This window comes from Littorina saxatilis, linkage group LG4 (assembly GCF_037325665.1).
Source record: "Littorina saxatilis isolate snail1 linkage group LG4, US_GU_Lsax_2.0, whole genome shotgun sequence".
NCBI classification, from domain to species: Eukaryota; Metazoa; Mollusca; class Gastropoda; order Littorinimorpha; family Littorinidae; genus Littorina; species Littorina saxatilis.
The window spans coordinates 10,620,526-10,641,201 of NC_090248.1; the positions used below are offsets into that span (position 1 = coordinate 10,620,526).

The window sequence follows — 20,676 nt, forward strand, 5'->3', positions numbered from 1 at the left end:
GTCGTAAAATACTTCAGTCTTGACTAACCCACTCCGTGTTGAAGATGTTATAAACCCATCAGTCTCAACTTACCAAGTGTGTGTGCAATACATTTTACACGTCTCGGCGCATCTCCATTAGGCAACACAATGGCTGCCTTTTTGGGACAAGTGAAACTTCTGCTGTGGAAAAACTTTCTGCTTCAGCGGCGGAAGAAATGCGTGTCTGTGTTCGAAATCTTCTTCCCGGTGTTTTTCGCCGTGATTTTCATGTTAATCCGGCTTCGGGTCGAACCACAATTCCACCACGACCAGCTGTCCTACCCACCAGAGGATACTTTTGAGATGCAAAATGGGTTCACAACGCCAACAAATGATTTCCCAGTTGATTTGATGACATGTGAGCTAGGTTTTGCCCCCAACCATTCCAGTCTCTTCGTTGTAATGACTAAAGTGGCCAGGCGTATCCACCCGTATGACAAAGCGTGTGGCAACATAACAGGTTGGTATAGCGACCATGAATACCACCACTTTCTTTGTTATCAGTTCTTCATTATGTTTTCATTTTATTGTGTATTTCCTTTTTTCTGCGTCGTTGTTATAGGAGTTACAATTACCATGTGAACACAAAATAACATGAGCATATGCCTTCCAAACACAGGAGAAGAGTCACTGGTTGCATATTACAGTGTTCTATACTACCCGTCATAAAAAAAAAACTAGGCAGATTCGTATGAGGGCAGATCTTTCTGATGAGGCTGTTGATTGCAAAACCAATTATGTGACCGAAAAGGCCATTCATTTCCTATAGCGCGACCTTATTCAGAAAACAGATTGAGTTTACATGACGTCGTGTCTATACAGTGGAACCTACAATACAGACACCCCCCAAAATCAAATTCTCATAATCAAAGTGCCTGCGTTAAAATCGACAAAAAATCCGAACAACTGTTACTAAACGTGTTCTGCATGTCATTAGACAGAACAATCCAATCTCCACCCAAAACAGTCAGTTTTGTTCACATATTTTGTCTAACATAGACGCTATGGCATGTTGAACGGTGTTGGTGTCAATCCTCTCAGAAGGCATGCAAGGCAGTTTTTGAAGTCATATTTGCGGGAAATGAGACAAAAACCGGTACATTTCAGTAACTCCTGAACGCATTGCCTTCAAACTTTACATGATCTGTGCTAACACCTGTCGTAAACTACACATGGAATCTTAAATCATTGGAGATATCAGTTCTGCTGTTATGCGACATGCCAGAAAGTGTTTTGAAAATAAAGATGTACCTTGTCCGACTGAACAGAAACAAATAAAAATAAGCAGGCATTAAGAAAAAAATGAAAGCTTCAAATTGCACTGAAATGTAATACATTTTTATCTGTGGCTGTTCACAGTGCACAATAATTCTTGGAAAATGCTCTTGCAAGACTGACAATCAGCATGGTAGCAGTGAGCTTTGCAAGGCGCAGGCCGTCATTTTTGCTCATCGCTCTACACTAATCGTCATAAAAAACTAAACACATACATATTTAGCTGTAGAACTTTGTGATGCAGCCAGTTAATTTAAGATCCAAAACAGGGTCACTGTTGCTTATTTTGATTTTTTTGGTATTTTAGTGTCTGGAAATTTGTTTTTGCGAATTTGATTGTGGCGGGCGTCCTATGTCTTCGGTACACAGCATAAGCACTAATTGATGAAACATAAAACTCTTTGTTTCAAACGGTAGGGGAATAAGTTACCTTTCTGGCAATATACTTGGTTTTACTATAACTGGCCGCATCACACAGTTATACAGCTCATTGTATGTGTTTAGTTTTTTATGACGATTAGTGCAGAAGAGTCACCTTAAAAAATACTTTCGCGTTAAAATCATCACATCACCCATGTCTGATAAAATATGTACATGGAATTTGAGTGTGTGGCGCATCTGTTATTGTTCTTGACGATTACAACAAATTATGTTTTTCCACGAGTCAGCAAAGACCTACCGTCAAGTTAGAACTCTTTCTGTCGAGTCAAATAACAGCAGAACCAATGTCTAAAATGACAAAAAATTGTGTATGTAATTTACGACATGTGTTAGCACGAACCACCGTAAGTATTAAGGCAATGCGTCGAGGAGTTATGTACCGTTCTTTGTCTCAGGAAGCTTAAATATTTTAATGTCAATCAAAGTGTTATGGAACTTGTGTATCGCAGTTTGATTGAAAGCATACTGACTTTTAACATTGTGACATGGTATGGTACCACAAATGTTAAAAACAAAGCTAAACTCCACCGCATTGTTGCGACGGCTAGCAAGCTTGTTGGGCAACCCCAACGACAGCTGACCAGTCTCTACGAAGCTGCCATTAAGCGGAAAGCTCTCAAAATTGTCCGTGATCCGATCCATCCTCTCAACCCCTGTTTCGAAATTCTCCCTTCAGGTAAACGTTATAAGGTCCCTTTCGCACGCAAAAACCAGTTTAAAAAGTCATTCCTGCCTTCTGCAGTCACCATTTTAAATTCTTCTCGCATCACGTAGAGGCTGGTCGGCTGGGAAAAAACAAACAATGTGTACATGTGAAGGTGTGTGGGAAATATTTGTAATGTGATTACTCGGCTGTGAAACCCAACTCCTGTGATATGAGAGGGTAAATTTACATAGTGCAATATCATATTTGATTGTATCCCTTTTATGTTTTATGTTTTATGTGTGTCGTCCTGTACAATTGTTGTTAGGCCAACAAAAAAAAATTGTCTGTTTAGGGTAACCCGACCGACCCTATCGATTTGGCGCCGACCCAAAAACTTTTTTTTTATTTAAAAAAAAAAAGAAAAAAAAAGAGGTAAAAATGCTAAAAAGAGACATTTGGCGTTTCTTTCTCTCCCTTTCTCTCTGTTTTATTTATACGTTAGTTTTGAAACATGTATTCATCAAATATAAGAAGTGAATGTTCAGCCAACATAGCATTTACACCAAAAAAAAAAAAAAAAAAAAAAAAAAAAAAAACAACTTTACCTACCTACCGACCCTACTTTTTTTGGTCATGTTACCCTAAACAGACAATTTTTTTTTTTGGGCCTTATAATCGTTTACAGGCAGACAGGGTGTGCCGAAGAAAAATTTCCATTTTTATGTAATATTTTAATGGACAATAAAGTGCTGTTATTGTTATTGTTATTGTTATTGTTATACCCACTAAAACGGCCTCAAAAACCGCCTTTTACGGCTACTCAGAGAAATGACACCTACACCATTCAGCACGCCATAGTATCATTGTTAGATAAGATATATGAACAAAACTGCCTGTTTTTGGATGCAAAATACATTGCTCTTCCTACTGACATGCAGAACATGTTTTGTTTAACAAGTTCTGATTTTTGGTCAATTTTAACGCGGGAACCTTGATTTTGCGAATTTAATGTTGGGTGGGGTCTGTGTTGTAGATCGCACTGTATAGACACTACGTAATGCAATCTGTTTTCTGAATAAGGTAGGGGAAGGAATGGCCTTTTTGGTCATATGATTGGTTTTACAATCAACAACCTCATCAGAAAGATCTGCCATCACACGCATCTTCCTATAATGGAAGGGCGCTGGTTCTGAGCAACGCTTATTTCTCGAGATAGGTGTGACCAGATGACGTCATTTATACTGTCGTTATCGGAGATCTTTCGTATTTCAATCAGTGTCATTTCCCAGTTCTGTGTTCTGCGGTCGTTTAGACTGACTTGACACAAGTTGAGAAAACCAATGACACTCTATTCAGTTTTGCGAAGCAACTGAATATGAAAAGAAAAGAAAGCGTGGAGAAGTATGTTTGGGTCCTGCAAGATTTTATGATCAACGATTTCTCCCTTGGAAGTAAATGAAGATGTCTGCTTTTCGTCTGCTTTGAAGGTAGGGAGATTTTACAGCGCACACGGTGAATTGCAAGTCGTATTGGACAAGAATGTTGTTATTCTTCTTTCTTCGAACTACCATATATTTGTTCTTGGCCATATTTTCGACCTGTGCATCGTTATATTATGAGAAAAACATGTTTGAACGCAAATTCGCAAAGTAATTTTGATCATTTGCTCCGGAACTGCAACGTCGATTTGCCAAAGCAAAAAATTCTGGCTCAATATGCGGGAACATGCTGGTAGTGTCATATTTTTTAAACGGGTGTGGAAGAACTGCTCATAATTAACATAGCACTCCGGCCCTGTTCTTTGTTTCGTCACACCCAAAACCGTTATTTGTTTTGGGCGACGCAGCATTACTAGTTTTTTTTTATGACGGGTAGTATAGGTGAGCGAACGTGTAGCCAAGACGTGTACGCGTACGTGTAGATAATGACGTCACCCTTACACGTCTCGGAGAATTGTTCTAGATGATGCTTGACCGTAACTCACTTTTCTCCAATGTTCACAATGCAGTCATCCATAGTCCTACACGTTGTTTTGCTCCCTGCAAGACGTGTAGATCTTGGCACACGCGTGACATAAAAATAAGATTTGATGAGTCCTATACTCGTACGCGTTACCGTACACGTGCTGACAAGTTCCACATCTAGATCTGTCTAATATATACAAACAAGCGCAAGGGTGATGCCGGGTTTATAATCTAGACATACGAAAACATTACTATATTGTTGTTGTTGCTGTTGTCCGTCGGGTCTTTAAAAACATTACTATATTGTTATTGTTGCTGTTGTCCGTCGGGTTTTTATGGGTTGTGGGTGAGTGACATTTACTTGCAAAACCTCGTACAATTATTGGAGTGGCCAATCACTAGCGAGGGGTCTGCCGGTAACACGTGGAAACACGCACGTGTTTCCTTCACACCCCTCGCTCGTGATTGACCTATCCAATAGTTGCACGAGGTTTTGCACAACCCATTCAAACCCGACGGAGTGATTCCAAAAACCGTCTATAAAGGGCCAAGAATCAATTGATTAAACCTCCTTTGTGCATTTCATGACCCCCAGAACTAAAACCATTCGCAACCGAGGCGGACCTCAAGGCGTACCACAAGATCAACTCTGAGAAAATGAAGATGGCGGTAGTGTTCAGAGGAAGCAACCCCATTCAGGTGAGCTTGAGCCCCGACCTTCACCTTGTCATCCGTCAGGACAGCGAGTACAACGATCAATGGAACACACGGGGCTTTCTGCCCGACTTTCAGATGGGGCCAAGGTTACAGTTAGATCCTGGTGAGAAGTGTTTTTTTCTGGGGGGGGGGGGGGGGGGGGGTTCAGTCAAGGATGACAGTGTTGCTGTTTGCTCCTCAGTTGGAGGTGAATAGTCAAATCCTGAAAATAATGATGTCGGGTTTGTATGAGTTGTGAACGGGTGAACACCCTTGCTTCTAGTGAGTCTAGCAATGCCCACGTGTTTCCTGTCCACAAAACTGACAAAGGAAACAAACTTGCATCGGGCTCGAATAGCATTAACTGCTGAAGAAACAATCCAAAAACGAAACAAAGAGTTTGTCTGTGCACTTTAAAGGCCGTTGGGTCGATATATTTGTGAATGTATTGTTTTGTCAATAACAAACGTTCAGACAACCTACCTTTCTTCTTTTTTGATGCTGAAGAGACAATAACAATAAACACCATCCAACCAATCCTTTCCACGTGTTTCCGACACACCCACTCGGTAGTGACTGGCCTTTAATGTCAAGGTACATTTTCCCCTTGTGTCATATGTATATAACATCAAAAGTTATAAAAGAAACAATTGAAAGTCAGCAGAGACTTTCTTCTGAGATTTGCTAAAATCTTTTAGCAGAGCAAAAGAGAGAGCGCCAATTAATAAAATATCAGAAGTTGTAAAAAAAAAAAAAACCAATTGAAAGTCAGCAGATACTTTCTTCTGAGATTTGTCAAAATCTCTTTGCAGAGCAAAAGAGAGAGAGAGAAAAGAGTGTCCCTTCACAGGTGCCAGATCTATTCTACTACATTTTGTTTTGACTTTGAAAGGTACATATATATACATGTTATATATAAATTAAAAAATTCAAGAAAAAGACAAGCCAAACAAAGAAGTTCAGGTGGCCGCCCAATGTATATATCTATGCGTTCACTTATCTCATTCATCTATCTCATGTTCACCTCCACGCAGATTACAGGGAAGTGGTCAAGCTCCAGATGCTGGTGGGCAGCGCTGTGGTGGAGGAATGGAGCGGTCAGAACGTGAGCGTGAGGTGGCAGACCAACCGTATGCCCTATCCCCCTTACGTCGAGGACGGCATGGCAACATTATTGATGGAGATAATGCCAGCCTTCATTATGCTGTCCTTTATACTGCCCGTCATCCAATACACCAAGGGAATCGTGCACGAGAAGGAGAGAAAACTTAAGGTGAATATGATATAGAGAATACTACTTGGCTTGGAGAGAAAACTTAAGGTGAATATGGTAATTATAGAGAATACTACTTGGCTTGGAGAGAAAACTTAAGGTGAATATGATATAGAGAATACTACTTGGCTTGGAGAGAAAACTTAAGGTGAATATGATATAGAGAATACTACTTGGCTTGCTATGTCATGTCAGATAAATTACACGAGGTGTTTTAACAAAAAAATTAAATGCGAGCAAAAGCGAGCGATTCCGGCCTTCATCCTGTTGTCTTTCATCCAATACACAAAGGGCAAGGTGAATAATAAATTGAGAATACAACATGGCTTGCTGTGTCATATTAAATTTACAAGAGCTGTGTTTGTTCAATATTGAAATGCGAGCGAAAGCGAGCGATTCGGTACACCAAAGGCATCGTGCATGAGAAGGAGAGAAACCTTAAGGTGAATATGATATAGAGTATACTACTTGGCTTGGAGAGAAAACTTAAGGTGAATATGATATAGAGTATACTACTTGGCTTGGAGAGAAAACTTAAGGTGAATATGATATAGAGTATACTACTTGGCTTGGAGAGAAAACTTAAGGTGAATTTGATATAGAGTATACTACTTGGCTTGTTACGTATATTATATCCAATTTACATGAGCTTGTTTTTGGTAAATATTGAAATCCGAGCGAAAGCGAGCGATTCGGTACACTAAGGGCATCGTGTACAAAAAGGAGAGAAAACTTAAGGTGAATATGATATAGAGAATACTACTTGGCTTGTTACGTTATATCAGATTTACACGAGGTGTATTTAAAAAATATTGAAATGCGAGCAAAGGTGAGTGATTCGCTACACCACGAGAAGGAGAGAAAACTTAAGGTGAATATGATATAAAGTATCCTACATGGCTTGCTGTGTCATGTCAGATTTACACGAGGTGTTTTAAAACAATATTGAAATGCGAGCATAAGTGAGTGATTCCTGTTGGAACCCTATTCCTTCGCCCTGTTGTCCTGCATCCAATACACCAAGGGCAGCGTGTACAAGACCGAGCGAAAACTCAAGGTGAATCATTATGGCCTGGGTTAATTTCATGCATCCAGTGATTTTTTTTGTAATAACTTTAAGGTGAAATCATTATGGCCTTAATCCACAAAAACAAATACACTGCCAACGTTCCACAATTTAGATTTAAAAAAACAAGAAAGATGGCCTAGATTAAGTTAATGCATTCGGTGATTTTGATTTATAACAGATATAGTCTGTACAAATGATAGACATTGAAAGACTTATCTCCCGGTGTGAGTAGTGCAGCCAAAACCCCTGTTTATTTGAAATGTACACTTGTTGCTCCAATAGGATATAAAGTTGATTTCTCCTTTTGACCAAATTATGACACTATTTCACAGATCGAGACAGTCAGTGTTTCTCCGAGACCGCGACAGTGGTCGAGCTGAACAATGACTGTTTGTGTTTGTGTTGTGTTTTTGTTTTGTTTTGTTTTTTCCTTCTTCTTCCTCTTCTTTTTCTTCTCTCTCATCTCTTCTCTTCCTCTTTTTTTCTCTCTTTCTCTTTTTCTTCTCTCTTTTCTTTATGTATTTATTTTTTAATTTTGTTTTATTCTCTTTTTGCTTGTCCCGACGCTTGTTCCTTCTCCCAGAATGCTCCCACGCCGCCCTGTCCCAGCACTCACTGCAACATCCACCCCTGAACTTCGTTCCACCGCCAGACTTTGTCGAATCAATGAGCCCCCAATGTTGGTCAGACACCTGGGCACCCTCACTAATTTTACAGACACTCCAGGGAAGGATGTCAGGCCGCTGCGACAGGCTACCCTCGGAAGATGACACTGCACTGCTGCTGAGTCACTTCGACGGTGTTCAGTATTGGTCCTGTTCCTGGCAAGGGACACAGGCACCGCTACCTACTAAGCCCTCTACTTAGGACACTGACTGTTAAGTCGCGGAGCCAGACTGAGTGAGCGTCTCCTCAGAGAGCAGACCGCCACTGCGTCCTTCCGTCGACCCCCCTGGAGCAGGCTTGCAGCGGGATGGCTGGAACAGGAACACCGGGACCAAGGTCACCATGAGAGCCCTGAGCAGGAAGGGTCACAAGAATCGAGACAAGTTTTCATTCGTGAAGTGATCTGTGTGATCCCAGCCTTCCCATTGGAACTTTAGCACTTCCACTCTGGGTAGGAGCCGACCGAAGCTCGACCGAAGCTCGAAAAACCCACGCTCCCCTTATGGGATTCGAACCAGTCCGATGCGCTAACCACTGCGCCACGGGGGCCGGTGTGTTGTGTTGTGTTGTGTTGTGTTGGGTTGTGTTGTGTTGTGTTGTGTTGTGTAGTGTAGTTCATGCTCATTTTACAACAGTGAGTTAAACAAGAATGCCCTATTTCTGTACTTTAGTACTGAAGCGCTTACAAAAAACCCAAAGTGTTGCAGCGAGCAATATCTGGGAAAAACAGAAGTTTGAAAATTAACGTTTGTGAGATAAACGATTTTCATATAACTGAGCAGTACAATTTAACGTTGTCGGAGGTTTATTTTCGCGCTTACAAAGACAAATAGATTGGTCTTTTCTGATTTGCTATGTACAGGAATCCATGAAGCTGATGGGACTGCTGCCTTCAGCGCACTGGGCGGCCTGGTTCTTCACCTGCATGATCTTCATGGTCATCACCATGGCAATCTACACGGTCTTTCTGGGGGTGTCTTTCAGTGACAACGGTCCTGCCATAGGAAACAGCGACATCACACTGTTCTTCGTGTTCATGCTTGTCTATGCCGTTGCCATCGTTACCTACTGTTTCATGATGAGCTCCGTGATCCAAAAAGGTCGGTGGATGGGTAGAAAGTTAAAGACCAACATCGCGGCCTCGACAGATTTAGCTCTGTTTTCTCGAGCCTGTAATACGTGTACATCCGGTGTCTACATTTATTTCTGTGGTCTTCTACTACTACTACTAATAATCAGGGTATTTATAGGGCGCAAATCTTAAAATAGTTCTAAGCGCCTTACAATCTTAAATATAATAATCTTAATAGCAGCAACAATACACAACATAAGCGCCTTAAATCAATCATAAATAAAGTAATCTTAGTATAACAGCAACAATACACATTAAAAACAAATAAACTTTAAATAAATGGAAACACAATCACGTACACAATACACAATTTAAATGAATCGATCGTTATCAACTGCAGTCTCAGATGTTTGCTACACATAATGATGGGACACTTTTCTACTACTATAGCAAGGCTTGGTCTTCTGGAGACGAATGTTCGGCTTTAAAACTCTGTTTCTGTTGTCAAAGCCTTGCTCACCGTGGCTTTTGCCGACAACAGGTACATTGGAGAGAAACACGCACAATTTCACATAAAAGACAAACACAACCTAACAAACATATTGATCTATAAATGTACGAGTAAACATTCGTGCAAGAGCTCAGGACAGCGCAAATGTGGTGTATTGTTGCCTCTCTTGCGTTAAAAGTATTTCCATCTATCATTCATTGATACAATCCAAAACAAGTTTGTTGTTTTAATTCAACAAGTTATAATAAGCTGATGGTGGTGATCCTAACGTACATGCACATGACAATTTCTTCTGGCGAGATTTTAACGCATATATGTCTATTTGAGCCCGAATTCGACTTCGCGAAGACTTTTTAGCTAACATTCAGGGCCAAACCTTTTTGCAGCCAGCTTCGGAAAGGAGACTTTGCGAAGCACAAAGTACAGTGAATGTAACGTTTTGTTTTGCAATAAATTAAACGTTCCAATAATCTACCAATCTTGTTTTTGTGTTCTGAATTGTGGTACTTTAGCAGTCTATATGTTTGCCGGGGTTTTCCCCCATAATTTGAGATACCAATTCATTTGAGACGTTAAAGCAAGAAACTAAGCAACCAAATAATTATGTTATCTCTCTTATCCCCCCCAGCCAACATCGCTGCGGTGGTGGGCGGTCTAGTGTACTTCGGGCTGTACATTCCCTACATCTTCCTCAATCAACACTACGAGACCACGACGTACAGCGAAAAGATGGCCGTAGGACTGCTCTTCAACTCCGCCATGGCTCTGGGTATGAAGGTCATCGGACTCTACGTCGGAACCGGTGAGTATATATAACGCTTCTGTGAAAACAAGAGAGGGGGGGGGGTAGAGAGAGAGGAGGAGGGAGAGAGAGAGAATGCGAGAGATGGGGGAGAGAGAGAGAAACTGAGAGAGAGACGGAGAGAGAGAGAGAGGGAGGGAGGGAGGGAGGGAGGGAGAGAGAGAGAGAGAGAGAGAGAGAGAGAGAGAGAGAGAGAGAGAGAGAGAGAGAGAGAGAGAGAGAGAGAGAGAGAGAGAGAGAGAGAGAGAGAGACTGGGCTTAATCTTCAACTCAGCCATGGCTCTAGGGATGGTCATCGGTCTCTACGTCGGTACTGGTGAGTAACATTTCTGTGTAGGATGAGGTGTTTTGTTAAGAATAATGTTACTAGTTATAGTACTTGTGTATTCGAATGTTAAGACTGTTGTAGTGTTTTGTCTGTCTTTTTGTTATATGCTTCACCACTGTAACTTCTCAAGTTGAATTCGATTTGATTTGACGGGCGCTGTGGCGGGGTGTTATTAGACGTCGGCCTCTTAATCGAAAGGTCGAGGGTTCGAATCCCGGCCGCGGCCGCCTGGTGGGTTAAGTGTGGAGATTTTTCCGATCTCCCAGGTCAATTTATGTGCAGACCTGCTAGTGGCTTATCCCCTTTCGTGTGAATACGCAAGCACAAGAACAAGTGCGCACGGAAAAGATCCTGTAATCCATGTCAGAGTTCGGTGGGTTATAGAAACACAAAAATACCCAACATGCTTCCTCCGAAAGCGGCGTATGGCTGCCTAAATGGCGGGGTAAAAACGGTCATACACGTAAAATTCCACTCGTGCAAAAACACGAGTGTACGTGGGAGTTTCAGCCCACGAATGCAGAAGAAGAAGAAGAAGAAGAAGAAGAAGAAGAAGAAGAAGAAGAAGAAGAAGAAGAAGAAGAAGAAGATTTGAATGATTTAGATTCTTTTCTCCCGAATTTTTGCTCTTCAGAAAAGTATCATGTATTGGAATTATGGCTATGACCGATTCATTTTCTTGTCGAATAACGTACTTCCAGGCGAGGGAATCAGTTGGAGCAAAATAGCAGAACCCGCTATTTCTGACGACAACTTTAGCTTCCAGGATGTCCTGATTATGCTGTTGGTAGACTCGGCTATCCACCTTACTGTCACGTGGTACCTGGACAACGTCTGGCCCGGCGAATTTGGTGTACCCAAACCATTTTATTTTCCCTTTACGGTAAGCCAAGAAAACAAAACACTTAATGAGATACGTGCCTCCGATTTTTTTTTCTTTTTTTTTTCTTTTTTTTTCTTTTTATTTAACCTCAGTTGCATGCAGGTTTGCAACTACAATTATTTTTTGCCTTATTTTTTTTATTTAATTTTTTTTTTTTTCGTGTGTGGCTTGGAGCAAACCTTCTTCATAGGTCTTTTCCTTTCTCAGTCAAATGTGTACATTTTTAAATCAACAAATTTTATCAGTAAACTAATATGTTTAAGAAAATAAATAAAAATAATCATAACATAAATTTCTTCCTAATGTTCAGCTCAGTTTCCAATAATACACCCAAATCTAACTTTTTCCCATATTTAAATTTTCCAATGGTCATTTTGGTGATTAAAATACAATAATTCACAAAATAAATATAATCATTTTTCAAACTTTCCCTAAAATAACCCCAAAATACATTTTCTTCATTCAAAATAATGGCAACATGTATTTTCTTATAAACAAAATCTTTACATATTTTCCAACCCTTCATCACCTCTTGGCAACTAAAAAAGAAATGTTCAAGAGTGTCTAATTCATTACAAAATTCACATTTATTCGATGTTCGTAATTCCATTTTGTTTAATAAAATATTGGTTGGATATATTCTATGTAATAATTTCCAGTGCAGCAGACGTCATCTTTCTTCTTTTGTGCTGTTAACAGCCAATAACCAGTTTCTTTTATCCAAATCTACATTATGTTTTCGTTTCCAAAAATCACAGGCACTCGGAATCTAGACATCAAGATCAACTAAACATGCTCTAATAAACTTTGCTGTTATTTTTCCACCATTAATAATGAAATCCTGCAATGTAAAATATTGATATGGTAATGTGTCTGTGCGTCTGGATTTAAGTGCTGTGCATAATGCATTATATTCAAACTTACGTGCCTCCGATTTAACACAACATGTGTTGCGTCAAAAGCAAAGTGTCATGAGCAGTGTAACATAAGGTTCCTGTCGGACCAGCTTGAGACAACCTCATGTGCATGATATGCTAACGTGGGAGTGTTTGGGTTTTTTATGTCATGGGTGGTCTCTTTCACCTATGTAGTATAACAAGTAGTGTGTATATCCGCTTTGAAGTCTCAGGGAATATTTCGTTTTGTCAATGACTGAACGTTCCAATAAATGAAACCTAATAGCCGCTTTATACTTAAAGGCGGCTAAATAACCTTCCTTGGTTTTTCATTCTTTATTTATCAACAGAAAAGCTACTGGTGCGGACTGACGCCTCAATACAAGAACACCGGCCTTGCTCTCAATACAGACGACGAGCACTTTGAAAGTGAGCCTCAGGGACTGAAGGCTGGCATCAGTGTAGACAAGCTGAGAAAGGTCAGTTCTCTTCGCTTTTCTGTATCTCTATTTTTTTAACTTTCTGAGCTTGTTTTTAATCCAAACATATCATATCTATATGTTTATGGAATCAGGAACTGGCAAAAAATAAGATGAAATTGTTTTAAAATCGATTTCGGACAGTTAATTTTAAATCATAATTTTCATATTTTTTTAATTTTCAGAGCTTGTTTTTAATCCGAATATAAACATATTTATATGTGTTTGGAATCAAACAATGACGAGGAATAAGATGAAATTGCTTTTGGATCGTTTAATAAAAAAAACAATTTTAATTTCTATTTTCTGATTTTTAATGACCAAACTCATTAATTAATGTCTAAGCCTACAAGCTAAAATGCAGTACCAAAGTCCGGCCTTCGTCGAAGATTGTTTGGCCAAAATTTCAATCAATTTAATTGAAAATTGAGTGTGTGACAGTGCCGCCTCAACTTTTACAAAAAGCCGGATATGACGTCATCATAGACATTAATAAAAAAAAAATGAAAAAAGGTCTGGGGATATCATTCCCAGCAACTCTCATGTAAAGTTTCATGAAAATCGGTTAAGTGGGGTTTACTCTGAATCGCTCTCACATACACACACACACACACACACACACACACACACACACACACACACACACACACCACGACCCTCGTCTCGATTCCCCCTCTATGTTAAAACATTTAGTCAAAACTTGACTAAATCTAAAAAAGAAAGAAAGAAAGAAAGGCAAAAGGAAGAACGAAAGAAAGAAGATAGGAAGCGAGAACGAAAGAAATTGAGACAGACAGGCAGACAGGCAGACAGACCGACAAACATGCTGGCAAGTAGGCAGGCAGACAGACAGATAGAAAGACAGAAGAAGAAATAAATAATTGGCTACATACGCTCGTATAACATATTACAAGAACCCAATAAAAGATAATATCAATGATTTCAGCCAATCTGTCATGTGTTGCTTTAGGAATTCGGAAAGAACAAGGTGGCCGTGACCAAAATATTAGATTTTACACAATCTCGACAGTCATTGTTCACCTCGACTGTCTCGATCTGTGTACATTGTCATATTTTGGACAAAAATACAAATAAAATATTATATCAATAATATCAGTCAACCTGTCATGTGTTACATTAGGAGTTTGGGAAGAACAAGGTGGCCGTCAACAACGTGTCCCTGAAGATGTACGAAGGGCAGATAACTGTCTTGTTGGGACACAACGGTGCAGGGAAGACAACCACCATGTTCATGCTCACAGGTATACACTTCTACTTTTTCAGCGTTCGTGGGTTGAAACTCCCACGTGCAGTTTTTGTGTATTTTTGTTTGTTTATTTGTTTGTCTGTTTATTTGTTTGTCTGTTTTTGATTTTCGATTCGAATCACTAATGGAGTTATAATGAGAGATTGCCAATAGCTGCACCATGTATCTTGCTATAAGATATATAATTATTTTGAACTGCTTTTTACATAAAACAATTATTGTTCATAGAAATTAAATCTTTGACATTTTGAAATTTCAAGGATTCCTTCCACCCTCGTCCGGCACGGCAATCATCAACGGTCTTGACATTCGCAGCGACATGGACACCATTCGACATGACCTTGGCCTTTGTCCTCAACACAACATTCTCTTCGATGCAATGACCGTTGAAGAGCACCTGGACTTCTTCGCAAGGGTCAGCACATGTTTTTTCTTCTTTTTCTTTGGTACTGTCATAACACCTGTTCCTTGTCTGGTGTGCTCTTACACCGCCCCGTCCCAGCATTCACTGCTCCATCCACCTGTGAATTTGGGTCAGCACATAGCTGCATACGATTTTTATCTCTTCGTACTCAACAGTTTTACAAGGTTCAGAGGACGTAAGAAAACAAAACACGTTTCTCTTCACTTTTCCAGCGTGCTCTTGACTTCTTCTCTGTTTGTTTTGCTTGTTTATTTTCTTCGCAGTGCAGACACGGTCCAGATGTAATAAAGCAATTATCCTACATACGTGTGAAATACCACTCATGTCATAACAGTATCGTTCTCTCCACAGTTCATGTGAAGAGGTCGTGTCTGGCAGGAACCTGATTTTCCACTGCCCATTGATGCCGAGTCACCGAGACAAACGTCATTCTGGGAAGAATTTTAAGAACGTACACGTCACGATATGCTTTCTAGAGTGAAGACGTTTTGCTTTGAGGTCAAAGATTACAAGAGGCTTTCGAAGAGATACAGGTTCCATTTGAAGCGTCTTCAATTCGACTGAGGGACGTTTGTAGCAAAAGACATGCAAGTACAGTATGTAGGATAAACAGAATACTACATGATTCGTTGTCTTTTACAAATATTGAATAGCTCGCTTTCGCTCGCAGTTTAATATTTAAGAACACCACTCGTGTAAAACTGGTATCACATAGGAAGCCATGTAATATTCTTTATATCCATCATGAAAAGATACTGTACATCACGTGCCGTCATTCCTTACTCGTCATTAATTTACCATCATGAAGAAGTCATCGACAGGCTGCCGATGAAGAATTTACCAAAACTGGTTTCTTTTGTGTTTTTTACATTTAGTCACATGTTGACTTTATGTTTTAACATAGACGGGGAATCGGAACGAGGGTCATGGTGTGTGTGTGTGTGTGTGTGTGTGTGTGTGTGTATGTGTGTGTGTGTGTGTGTGTGTGTGTGTGTGTAAAGTGATTCTAAGAAAACTACTGGACCAATCTTCATGAAACTTCGCATGAGAGTTTCTGGGTATGATATCCTTAGACCTGGTTATAATTTTTTGAATAGATGTCTTTGATGACGTCACATCCGGATTTTTTCTGAAATTGAGGCGGCACTGCCATGCCCTAATTTTCCAACCAAATTTTGGTAAAGCAATGTTCGACGAAGTTGGGATTATGGTATTGCATTTCAGCGCGAAATCGTAAAAATTAAGTAATTAGTTTGCTTATTTAAAGGTGTAATTAAAATCGAATTTTCAGTAACAGATTAAACAATGAATGCATTGTATTCCTCATCTTCTCCTGAATTCAAAAATATATAGATATGTTATGTTTACTCTAGTAATGTGCTCAGAATTACAGAAATAGGTTCAACACTATACGGTCGCAATCTTCGCGGAGACGAGCGTGACGTCTTGGTCTTCGCGTATGACTAGCCAAGACTGTCTAAATGTAGTTTCGGTGATGATTGGTTTGTGGTGTTGATCTTTTACCTTTAGTTTGATACCGACTGACTAAATGTTTTTACACCGCTTCACGCGACTTGTTCTTTTTGTTGCAAACAAAAACAGTCTAATTTGTATCCTTCTCGAGAAAAAAGCTGCCCATTTTTCCTTCGCACATTTCTGAATTTTCTTTTCTTCCAACAGTTGAAGGGCTGCCCTGCGTCACGCGTGAAAGAGGAAGTTGACAAGATCTTGACGGAAGTGGGGTTAGAGTTCAAGAGACATGCGCAGTCACAAACACTGTCAGGAGGACAGAAGCGCAAGTTGTCAGTCGGAATTGCCCTCATCAATGACTCCAAGGTAAGAGATGCTTTGTGAAAAAAGTCAAAGTTTTTTTTTCTTTTCCAAGTCATTTTTCTGTTTTTTGTTGTGGGTTTTTTTCTTTTCTTATTTCGTTCTTTATTGCTTTGAAATATGTTTTACTTTCTTAGCGCAAAATGCATGTACCTAGATAAATAGTTACGATACTCTAGCTTTAGACTAGCCGGGAATGTATAGACCAACTAATTCAAAGATAGCTCTTTTGTTTAATAGAATTTGGTGGAATGGAGCCATTCTGATGCTTATTTTAGCTTTGAAATAAAAACAGAACACACTGTTAACTGAAGTGTTCTTTTTTTAACACACTGTTTGTACCAGTTGTGAACTCAGTAGGAAATGCTATATGATTCTACTAGCAAAAGTAGCACACATGGCAACCGGCACGGTTGGCCTAGTGGTAAGGCGTCCGCCCCGTGATCGGGAGGTCGTGGGTTCGAACCCCGGCCGGGTCATACCTAAGACTTTAAGATTGACAATCTAGTGCTAGGACTGGTTGGTCCGGTGTCAGAATAATATGACTGGGTGAGACATGAAGCCTGTGCTGCGACTTCTGTCTTGTGTGTGGCGCACGTTAAATGTCAAAGCAGCACCGCCCTGATATGGCCCTTCGTGGTCGGCTGGGCGTTAAGGCCAAAAAAAAAATAGGTCTGTTTACGGTAACATAGGCCCAAAAAATAGGGTCGGTAGGTCGGGATTTATTTTTTTATTTATTTATTTTTTTTTCAAAAAACCATATTTTTACGTTATTTTGCAAAAAAACCAAGATTTTTTTTTTTTTTTTCCCAAATGCCAAAAAAAAGTCTAGGGTCGCGCGAAAAAACTAAGGTCTGTCGGGTTACCGTAAACAGACCTATTTCTTTTTTTGTTGGCCTAAGCAAACAAACAAACAAATGGTAAACATGCACTAGTGTTTACCATGTGTGCTTCTTTTTCAAGCAGAATGATAAAGTTCGTCACACATGGTTCACAACTGGTAACCAAAAGGTGTGTTCAATAGAAATGGTTGTGTTGGGTTTTGTTGATTTATCTTCCGTTTTGGATGGTTAAGTTGAACATGTCTGTTTACAGCACAAATGTGATTCTCCACCACGAAATGAGTCGCATGTCACCTCGCGCGGTTCTGCGCTAGGCTAAATATAAGTCCGGGGAGTGTCTGGTAACAGTGTGAGGGTCACCTTAGTCACAGGCTTATAACTCAAACAGTGTTCGCTCTTTTCTAAAACGGGTTCCACCACTGGATAGAGCATAAAAAACTCTTTAGGAAAATGTAAAAATATGAAACTCATGCAAAGGTGACATGCGACTCATTTCGTGGTGGAGGGTCACAAATTGGCTCTATTGCACATGTGTTCATCTTTGACGTCGCAGGTCGTAATACTTGACGAGCCGACGTCAGGTATGGACCCCGCGTCACGACGTCAGACGTGGGACGTCTTGCAACGCCATCGTGCCGGTCGTACCATGCTGCTGACCACCCACTTCATGGACGAGGCTGACCTGCTGGGTGACCGTATTGCCATCATGGCTGAGGGGGTTGTGCAGTGCTGTGGATCCTCCATGTTTCTCAAGAAACTCTATGGTAAGATAAGCTTATAGTCTTGCCTTTTGGTTTGAGAATAGAACCATTTCATGGGCGAGGCTGAACTGCTGGGTGACCGTATTCACTATTGCCATCATGGCTGAGGGGGTTGTGCAGTGCTGTGAATCCTCCATGTTTCTCAAGAAACTATATGGTAAGATAAGCTTATAGTCTTGCCTTTTGGTTTGAGAATAGAACCATTTCATAGGCGAGGCTGAACTGCTGGGTGACCGTATTCACTATTGCCATCATGGCTGAGGGGGTTGTGCAGTGCTGTGAATCCTCCATGTTTCTCAAGAAACTCTAGGGTAAGATTGGTTTTAAATGCACAGACAGATAAACACTTATGATACAATAAAAATAAGACCTTGGGTGGTCGTTATTGACAAGGTTCGACTGTACCACTAACATTTTCCTTTCTCGCAGGAACTGGCTATCATCTGGTGCTGGTCAAAAAGCAGTCATGTCACGTGGACAAAGTGACGTCAGTCATACAACAGCACATCCCCGCTGCCCGCTTTGAGAGCGAGATCAACACAGAGTTGTCTTACCTGCTACCTGACGACCAGGCGGCGCTGTTCCCTGACCTCTTCAGACAGCTGGAGGCTCACAAAGAGGAGCTGGGCATCGGAGGGTTTGGGACTACCGCTACCACCTTGGAAGAGGTGTTCTTGAAGTAAGTGGTTTTGTGTGTGTGTTTTTTTCCTCTTGTTTTTTTCTTCTTTTTCTTCGTTCATGGGCTTGGACTCCCACGTTCACTCATGTTTGTTTGAATTGTTACGTGTATGACCGTGTTTACCCCGCCATTCTGGCAGCATACGCCGATTTCGGGGGAGGCATGCTGGGTATTTTCGTGTTTCTATAACCCACCGAACTCTGGCATGGATTACAGGATCTTTTCCGTGCGCACTTGATCTTGTGCTTGCGTGTACACACGAAGGGAGTTAAGTCACTTGCAGGTCTGCACATAAGTTGACCTGGGAGATCGGAAAAATCTCCACTCTTAACCCACCAGGCGGCAGCGACCGGGATTCGAACTCACGACCTCCCGATTATGAGGCTGACATATCTTACCACCACGCCACTGCGCCCGTCGGATCATCTGCTGTGTAGTTTTTTCGAGGGGGGGGGGGGGGGTGGTGTGTTGGGCGCTTATTTTGCACGTGCAAAGATGACTTTCTGCGATTCCTATATAAACCTCCTTTACGTAATTTTGTATAGTCAGTAAATATGTTGTTGATATATAATCCTTTACAGACACCTTTTTTTTTATTCCATTTTAATTTATCTTATCAATGGACAATACAGTGTTGTTATTGTTATTGCTATTATTGTGTTTTCTCGGGTTTATTAATGTCGGATCATTTGCTGTGTAGTTGTTTTTTTTTGGGTGTGTAGGGTGTTCATTCTGCACGTGTGAAGATGCCTTTCGGAGATTTCAATAAACCTCTATGACGTAACATTGTTCAGAGTCAGTGGATATGTTGTTGTTGTTGTTGTTGTTGTTGTTGTTGTTGTTGTTGTTGTTAATGATGATAATGGTAGCAGTGCGATATCGTACATGCGGCTAAACTTCAGTGGCTTCAGGGACTTTCGCCTCTACGATAACTGTTGCTTTTTATATTTAATCAAGTTTTGACTAAATATTTTAACATCGAGGGGGAATCGAAACGAGGGTCGTGGTGTATGTGCGTGTGTGTGTGTGTGTGTGTCTGTGTGTGTGTGTGTGTGTGTGTGTGTGTGTGTAAAGCGATTCAGACTAAACTACTGGACCGATCTTTATGAAATTTGACATGAGAGTTCCTGGGTATGAAATCCCCGAACGTTTTTTTCATTTTTGAGTCACTTGAGAAAAAGTGACTCTATGTAATCGGTCAGTGTTAGTCTGTCCGGCCGGCCGTCCGGCCGGCCGTCCGTAGACACCACCTTAACGTTGGACTTTTCTCGGAAACTATCAAAGCGATCGGGCTCATATTTTGTTTAGTCGTGACCTCCAATGACCTCTACACTTTAACGATGGTTTCGTTGACCTTTGACCTTTTTCAAGGTCACAGGTCAGCGTCAAAGGAAAATTTAGACATATCTTTGACAAAGTTCATCGGATGTGATTGAAACTTTGTAGGATTATTCTTTACATCAAAGTATTTACATCTGTAGCCTTTTACGAACGTTATCAGAAAAACAAGGGAGATAACTAGCCTTTTCTGTTCGGCAACACACAACTTAACGTTGGGCTTTTCTCGGAAACTATAAAAGTGACCGGGCTCAAATTTTATGTGAACGTGACTCATTGTGTTGTGAATAGCAATTTCTTCCTGTCCATCTGATGCCTCATATAATATTCAGAACTGCGAAAGTGACTCGATCGAGCGTTTGCTCTTCTTGTTTTGATAAATGTCTTTGATGACGTCATATCCGGCTTTTCGTGAAAGTTAAGGCGGCTCTGTCACGCCCTCATTTTTCAACCAAATTGGTTGAAATTTTGGTCAAGTAATCTTCGACGAAGCCCGGACTTCGGTATTGCATT

General features: G+C 40.6%; 2 protein-coding genes across 2 annotated transcripts in view; one reads left to right on the top strand and one right to left on the bottom strand.

The window, feature by feature from the left end:
- The window catches only part of LOC138963942 (uncharacterized), a 180,010-nt gene that overhangs the window by 112,651 nt on the left and 46,683 nt on the right, over positions 1 to 20,676 (bottom strand). The gene's annotated exons all lie outside the window — the stretch shown is intronic.
- Positions 6,087 to 20,676, top strand: part of LOC138963656 (phospholipid-transporting ATPase ABCA3-like) — a 39,450-nt gene continuing 24,860 nt past the window's right edge. The window contains 10 exon segments of the mRNA XM_070335503.1: positions 6,087 to 6,316; positions 8,914 to 9,151; positions 10,263 to 10,436; positions 11,466 to 11,647; positions 12,894 to 13,022; positions 14,164 to 14,284; positions 14,550 to 14,704; positions 16,394 to 16,549; positions 17,939 to 18,149; positions 18,576 to 18,825. Of these exon segments, the coding sequence (XP_070191604.1) occupies positions 6,104 to 6,316; positions 8,914 to 9,151; positions 10,263 to 10,436; positions 11,466 to 11,647; positions 12,894 to 13,022; positions 14,164 to 14,284; positions 14,550 to 14,704; positions 16,394 to 16,549; positions 17,939 to 18,149; positions 18,576 to 18,825 (1,829 nt within the window). The 5' untranslated portion in view covers positions 6,087 to 6,103.